The following is an 8350-nucleotide window of genomic DNA, read 5'->3' as shown; positions in this document are numbered from 1 at the left end:
GTCTGACTGCACTGAATGATAAGGTCAAGGACCGTGAGGTTTCTGGCGGGGACCATGTTCAGCAGCCTCAAGGACAAATTCCTGGTGGCTGCCCACACCCTTTGCCCCAGAGAGCAGGATCAAGCTGCTGAGCATTGGTTGGTTGCCCCTTCTGCAACGGTGCCTGTCTGACTTTTACTGGAGGGCAGTCCTAGCTGGCAGACGCAGGCATCAACAACACCTGATGAAAGCCTGGACTGTGGGAACTCTTGCCACCTTCTCCTGAGCAGCAAAGGACATTGAAAACCATGCGCACGCTGAAAAGGAGGGTGTTGTGGCCTTACTCTATCCAAAGAAGCTGCTTGGATCAAGACAAAGGAGAGTCAGCTGTGGTGCACAGCAATGCCGTCTCCATCTCCTGGTTTCTCCTGCTCCATCTGATGCCAAATGGATTGCAGGTGAAATCCAGAGGAGGGACTGACCCTGTCATCCAACAGACTGCAAAACTACTTTCAAGCCTTGGGGAGGGATGCAGTAGATCTTATTCTGGGAACAGACAGGACATGTGGCCACAAACTCCCTGGTATCATGCTCCATTGTTGCATGTTCCTGAAAACCCAGCAGAAGTATTAGAAAGAACCATGACACATGGTTACACGCAAAGTAAATTCAAGGAACAAGATTAAATAACTTTTTCTGCATTTGACTTTTGATTTAATAAGTTTTAGCTCAATAATTATTGTTTTGAATTTTGTTTGAAAATGTTAGCCTTGTTCTTTTGGTTTAATTTTAGTTTTGGGTATAGTTTTAGGTTGATGAATTTAGTTTCGTTCATTTTGCCTTTGTCCCTACCCTGGGTTTTTGGGAGGGGTTTCCACTAGGCTGGGGAATAACAGGAAAAAAGACTTATATTATATTTTATACTATATATTACATGAAAGACAATGAATGTAGATATGTCCACAAGCTCAGACAATGACCTCTGTTGTACTTGTGAATTATTCAAACTTTAAAGATTGAAAACAATGCAGTGTGTTGCTGGGTTTCTGATCATTTTACAGTATGACTTGCAGAAGATCAGCTCTGTAACATGCTACAGTCTTACAAAAACTTTTTGAGCTCTGTGGGTGAAAAATAACAACACAAAAAATACAAGAAGTCAAACACAAAAAAAAAATAAAATAGTGGTTTGTTTGCAGTTTCCTTAGCAGCAGATGGGCACTTTGTGGGGACACTTAACTGCACATGAATAATCACACACAAAACACATGCACACAGCCCACGATGCCATGGTAACCAGCACGACTTCTCATAATATCACTGAGAAATGATCAGACGGCATTGAGCATTTATATAGTCTTTATTAATGAACAGGAACAAATGTCACTGTGAGAGTTCTGATCTTTTTCAGGCCGTGGAGCTGGACGTTTCTTTTTTGTTTTGTCTGTGCATGAAGTAGGCAGCTGCCGTTACACCCAAGATCCCGTAAGTAGCCAAGACACACTGGAAGAGAGCAAAGAGGGACACATTTCTAACTGAGCACACTTGATATGTAAAAACTTTAGAAGTGCTCATGTTAAATGGAGACTGTCTGTGTCTGTGTCTGTGTGTGTGTGTGTGTGTGTGTGTGTGTGTGTGTGTGTGTGTGTGTGTGTGTGTGTGTGTGTGTGTGTGTGTGTGTGTGTGTGTGTGTGTGTGTGTGCGCGCGTTATGTACATTTCGACGCCCCGGCAGAGTGTAGCTATTAAAGTATTTCCTCCAACCAGTCAGTTCCACAGAAGCTGGTGCCTCAATGCCAAACAGCTGTCTCTGCAACACAAAAAAAACACACCCCCACACAGATAGGCACACAATTAGAGGAAGCACTGAACACATAATTTTTTCATAATATATCAAAGTGTAGTCTTTGATGAAATTATAGGAAAAGTTATGTAATTTATGAACCACATTTTGTTGCATGCAAACTCAATGTGCAAGAAAAATATAGTTAATAAAATAATAATAATAAAAACCCTAATAAAAAATTGAAAGATAAGAACAATTAACTGCAAAACCAAACACAGCATCAATGAAGCGTTCACCCTCATTTGAAAGTTATGCACAGCCAACTGCCCTGTCAAAATGAATGTGAAACCATCACATTCAATAATGGGAACACATGTTCTATATATATCTATACGTAACATCAGTTTAGCTTATCTTTTACTAACAATGTGAACATGCTGCACACGAAATACAAACCACATTTTAAAGATATGTTTCAATGAAGTTGAGCAATTTGTCCCTGGCAGTTGAGCCTCGAACCACAAAATTGTTCAATTGTTTTGCATGTTGAAACTCGCCTGCTGACTGGCATGACAAGGTTGCACTGGATTGTGTTTTATGGCTGTTCAGGTCACATTCAACACACCCTCCACGTTTGATTAAACTGAATCAGCTGGAAGTCAGGCAAATCATCCAGACTTACAGGCAGCACAGAGCTCTCATTCTTCTCCAGCTGTTCACAGCGTTTCTGTGTGATAAAGGCTTCAAGCTGTAATTCCCTTTGGTTGAATTTTTTTCCTTTTCTTTTAATGCATATGATGAGATTATTAATGAAATATCTTAATTCTCCAACTGCCACAAAAATCCATCAAGGCTGGGCTTTTTTCCAAACCGCTGACAGGGAAATTGACTTTTTTGTGCCTTTTCATGCTAGGTTTTAAACCAGAGAGCAGATATGAAACTGTTAACAAATAATTTGAAATTTTGTGAAATACACTTTTTTTTTTTTTCACTTTCTTGCTGAGAGTTCCTACTCTCACTCTTACTTGACATAAAGACTGGAAACAAGAGGAAAACAGCTCATTTGGCAAAAATAAATCTGCCTGTGAGCACCTAGTGGACAAATTTTGTTCCCTTGCTTGCATAAAAATGACAAGCTGTGATTTTATCTTCCATCTTTATGCTAAGCTAACTGTCTCCTGGCTGTAACTTTGTGTTTGTGTGTTTGTGTTTACAATAAAAGCACGAGAGTGGTTTCATCTTCTCATCTATCTCGTTTCTCTCAAAATGAAACTAATTTCATGTTGGACCTGTTTGAAATGCTAGCTTGATTTATATAGCACATTGCATTCCACGTGGAACCACAATGTGCTGCACAACACATCGCACAGCAGGAATCAGGAGTAATATCCACAGGCTAACAGTCTACTGTCTCACTGTGGTAGATGAATAGGCATCTTTGGTATTCAGCAAACAGGCTGCAGGTCGGGATGTGAGTGTGTTGAGGGTAGAGAGTATGTACAAGGGCTCGTAAAGGTACCAATAGAAAAGATATTTTCGTTAAATTTCGCAGCACTATCTCTTAGCGGCCTTTTTAACAAACCCCATTTCCCATAAGCCGTAAAACATTGAGGGTTAAACATCACGCTATAGGATCATGGCTAACTCAGACATATAAGATAACGGCAGGACAGAGAGAACGGGACAGAAGTTTTTTGACAGCAAATGTTATAACTAGAAAACTGAAAATCTGACTTCAGCAGAGAGTGTTGGTGAGTTTAGTTATGATGACGTAAGAAGAGAAGGAGAGCAGATCTGAAACAACAATCACTGGAGGACAAGCTGAGCAGATTAGTCTGCTAACGTTTTATTAAAAAGGGATCAGTTCTCACAACATGTGAGCGTTTCTGTGACTTCCTGTACAGACTGTGAAATCTGTTGGAAACTGTCCGTCTTTGCTGCCGCCGCCGTCGCCGCCTGATCTCTGCCAGCAGTGTGCATGTGTACCTCATTCTGAACCAGCGTACTGTACTGATTTACAGAAGCTAAAGGGAACAGACACTGGCTTGGACGTGATGTTGTGACTTTAGCTCGGCAGCTCTACAGCTGTGAGCATCACAATCTGTAAATGTCTTAATGAGCGTATCAGATACCTGCGTTACAGGTCGGTAACGCCTACACCTGTCACTACAGTGGAGGGGCTCAGATGAGATCACTGGATGATGTTGCTCTGCAGTTGTTACTAAGTCAATGATGTGTCACAATGCAAAATAGATTAAACATTCAAAAAAGAAAAAAGATTTGACGATTTGAAATAGTAATAAATATGTATTGTTTAAATATTATTCTATAAACTTCAAGTGGGAAAGCTTAGAAAAATGAAAAAAACCTACGCTGTACTTGACAGAAAGGGATCTTTGGTTCATATTTCAGATGATATTAATTGCTCTGATCTCAAGTACTTCCTAGAGAATATTTTCAAAGCCAGTGTAAGGATTCATAAAGTGCAAATGGGATCAAAAGGAGAATCATGCTGCGTCATGTTTAAATTAAAACTCACTTATTCCCTTCAAACTAGGCTATAAATGGATGTTAAAACTACGAAACTGCCATCACTGTGAACGCTTTGCTGCTTACAAAAAGGTGCTACCTCACACCTTTTCTTGTTCTGTTTTGTAACCTTAAAGCAGCTATAATCAATATTTTTTTTGTTATTGTTGTACCTACAGAGAAATATCACCCAAATCAGCAGTTTCCCTCGGCTTTACAGAGCTCTATAGTGAATCTCAGCTCATTGTTTAGTTGTCCAGCCCAAAACCTTACTGTTTGATTTGCTCTAACCGCTCTCGTGTGCTGCTCTCTAACAGTGGTCAGGTGGTTAACCAGGTGTATATTTGTCAAAATCTCACCTCAGTAACTAGTAAATACTAAAAACAGAGATAAACCTGAGTGAACGTTGAACTTTGGTTTTTTTTTTTTTAGGTGGCCAGAAACACGACTCCAAGAGAATAATAATATTGCTGGGTTTCTAAAAGAGTAACTCTTTGCTAAAAAGTTCACCTGATGACAATGTAATGTTCACAGCTTGTTTCTGCTGCCCCCAAGTGGTCAAAAAAGAAAAAAACAACAACTTATTGTCATCTTTTTCTTTAAAATTACTTGTTATTGGTATCCTTGCTTACAATGCACAAATCATAGGCCTTACTTTTGACATAATATTGTATACCATGCAGCCATTTACCATTAGCCTACATTTTGAATATCTAAAATTCTTATGTTGCATTTATTCCTTTAAACTGTTTGTTTGTGTTTCCTGCCTCCTGACTGTTTCTAGCACTACTGCAGCAGGAACTCCTCCTCTAGAAATCAGCCTTGTCTTGTCTCAACCTATCTCACACATCAACCAGAAGCAAAAACAAAAGTATTTTTTTCTGTTTGTGAAAGGTGCTCCACCAAACCTACAAAGAAAAGGTGAAAGGAGAAAGTGATAAGCAGTGGTAGAGGAATGTAGTGGAGTAGCAGTATAAGTTTTTTTTTAAATAACGGTGGTTATACAGTGAACTGTTCTTATATATCTAATATAAAAACTCTGATCTGTACATGTTTGAAAAAGTGAATTCTCCCACATGTCACAGTGTAAGAAGCACATTTGTTTTCACACATGATTTTACTTATTCTTTGGTCTGATCAGATAACCCATAAATGACTGAAACACATTACTGTATCATGTTTTTTACCAATGCATCGATATATAAAGAGCATTTTAACGTTGTAACTGGTTGAGGTGGAGTTCATTGTAATTACTTTATATTTATATGCTACTGGGTTGTTAACTCTTTCACACTGAATAGTATTTTATCAGCTGATCATATTTTGTTTGTAAAATCTTAACTATAGCTGTATAGGTGTACAAGTACCTTAAAATTGTACCTGAGTAAATGTACTTAGTTACTTTCCATAACTGCTCATAAGAGCTTATTTTAAACACCAGTGGCTAAAAAAAACCAAACACATTACATTACATACATTTCCAAAGACATTTAAAACAGGGAAACGCAAAGAATTCATTGTCTGCTAAAATAAATGAATAAATAAAACCACAGAAATGAATTGAACAGATGTGATTCATTCATCCTACCTTCACCTCTGTTATCAGATGACCGAAGCTGGTGAGGGGGATCCGCGTTTTCACGGGAGACGTCGGCATTTCTGGAAACAGTGGTGAATGAAAATATTACGTTACACTGTTTTTCTTGTCGCACACAGTCACTCCGCGGCCTCTGCCTTCATTTGAATACACATTTTGAGGGTACAGACCGGTACCATGGACGTACTTACTGTCTGCTGGAGGAAGGGCAGGACACTTACACAATGTTGTCATGCGCAAACGCTGTGACCCCCCCCCCCCCCCGGTGGGCGGGGCTTAAACGTTGTTACACAAACAGCAGTTCCCAGTACCTGCCACAAGAGGGCGCAATAATACAGTTTATGACAGGGTATGTCCCACACCAGCCACAGGTCGAGTCAAATAAAAGGAAAAATATAATATATATAATATGTAAAATAACTTTTTAAACAACAATTAACGCGCGGTTCAGCAATTCAACAGTTAGAGCCAACATCATTTTGTTTTGTTTTTTCTCATTTGTTGGCAATGTTTATTTTACTACACCTGTGTTAGCCTATTTGTGTTAAGATTAGAAAAACCATGTTTTAGACTTGTGTTCAAGATGTTATTTTCCCCCTCAGCCAAAGTGTTACAGCAGATTATGTTCCTGTAAAACTCACTGGTCCAAAATTGATGGTGGTACAGTTCATAAATGTACACAAACTGTGTTCTTTACCGTTGTAACTAGTTTGTTCATTTAATTGTTATTTAGAGTTAATAGTTTAAAGAAATCAGTTGTTCCTGTGTTTGGCAAAGTTTCTGTCTGTCAGAGTATATTTGACATTTATATTAATATTAAAATAAATCAATGGATACATTCACTATATGATTTAAAGATAGCAAAGGTTAAAAATCACATGAAATTTACTAGAGTCCAAAAATAAGATCACACGACTAAGATATTTAAACTTGAGCAGGAGCTGTTTTTTGTTTAACTTGTCCTTGATTGATTAAGCTGCTGTTTTAGGTAATTGTGTGGAAAAACAGAGTGAATATCCAAAATGTCAGTTCACCAAAGTTACATTTTTCATTTACAGATAACAACTAGTGGAAAATCAATAACTACGCTTTAGTTTTAGCTAATGCTAGCTGCAGATATGTCACAAGCTAGCTTTTGATATAGCGCTCTTACTATCAAGCTCTTTTTTCATATGATTTCTTACACCATTAACTGTATAAGGCCAAATATGTCTTTCATTAAACACATCATGCAGCTAAACGGCTCATTGCTGGTAGGATTTTTTGGAGTCGAGGGCAGGTGACAGATTGAAATCTTGCTAAGCCCCTTTTCTATGAAGGAAACCTAAAACACAACAGGTTCAAATATTCAAGAGGAGCAATGGTTTCTGCAATTCACACATAACCTCCTACATATAACATGATCGTTACAGAGATTAAAACCACAATCTTAAATCTGAATGCAATCAACAAGGACCTCAAACCACCTAAATATTAAAATAGATTGGCAGACCCTTTAACACATAAACTAACTAAATATCTTGTATTGTTTTATGTACAACGATGTCACATGTGGATTGTGCTTTTAATGTAAATGCAGTAAATGCTGGAAGGCGGTAGCACAAGTATCACATATCATAAACCCACATCACTAAGAAACTGCTTCCCCACCTATTAAAAACCTGTCTTGTTATCCTTGCTTTTACTTTGATATATTTCATTCTACCCATAAAATTAAAAAAAAAAAACACCAATCTCTATCAACAATATTGTGTGTGATGTAGAAATATTATGTTTTAATTATGATTAGGGTCAATACTGAATGCAAAAATGTGTTTAATCAGTCCTTGTATATAATTTTGTGTACCCTCTCCAGGTGAACACTATGCAGACAATTCCAACTCTCTGCTGTCGACCTCAAGCTCAAGTGCACCCACAGCTCCACTCACAGGAGACACACTCCAGTGGACAACAACTGGCACTCCAGTTTAGAGATCCTCTACAGTAAAATACCATCAGAGAGTACAAGGACGCGTGGAAACACAGAGCAGCCAACAGGACGGGAGAGACGTGAACCGATTCATTTCATTGTTGGGGAGATCGTAACCCTCTGTGTGGAAACATCTTAGTGAAATTGGCAGGAGGATTGACCCTCTGTCATTCAGAGATGTTACTGAAGATCAAGTTGTAGGTAGTGGTTCGACTCTCTCACCGAGCTGCTGCAGAGCCGAGTTGACAGCATGATGAAGGCATCCAGCACATGTGAGGGAGGAGAACTACCTACCAGGATGATGAAACTGGACACAAATGGCTGTAGGCAATGGCAAACAAAGCGGCTGCCAGCAGGTAACTCCGTGGAGAAACGTGCAAATACTTCTGGTTTTGACTGTATCTTTCAAACCAATGCTTGTAAAGCACAGATACGATCATAACAGTTGATGAAACATCGACTTAAGATCAATTTACATTTACATTTACTCA

General features: G+C 38.7%; 1 protein-coding gene across 1 annotated transcript; it reads right to left on the bottom strand.

The window, feature by feature from the left end:
- Window positions 1-1320: 1320 nt before the first annotated feature.
- Window positions 1321-6155, bottom strand: LOC130164311 (ATP synthase membrane subunit K, mitochondrial-like). Its single transcript, XM_056368974.1, has 4 exons — window positions 6082-6155; window positions 5882-5952; window positions 1696-1788; window positions 1321-1482 (listed from the first exon to the last, which is right to left on the bottom strand). Exons 1-4 carry the CDS (start codon window positions 6122-6124, stop codon window positions 1387-1389), a joined length of 303 nt encoding a protein of 100 aa, XP_056224949.1. The 5' UTR covers window positions 6125-6155; the 3' UTR covers window positions 1321-1386.
- Window positions 6156-8350: the final 2195 nt, after the last annotated feature.

The sequence above is a fragment of the Seriola aureovittata genome, chromosome 3, assembly GCF_021018895.1.
Source record: "Seriola aureovittata isolate HTS-2021-v1 ecotype China chromosome 3, ASM2101889v1, whole genome shotgun sequence".
Classification (NCBI taxonomy): Eukaryota; Metazoa; Chordata; class Actinopteri; order Carangiformes; family Carangidae; genus Seriola; species Seriola aureovittata.
The sequence above is the reverse complement of the archived record's forward strand: the minus strand, read 5'-3'. Positions and strand labels throughout refer to the sequence as shown.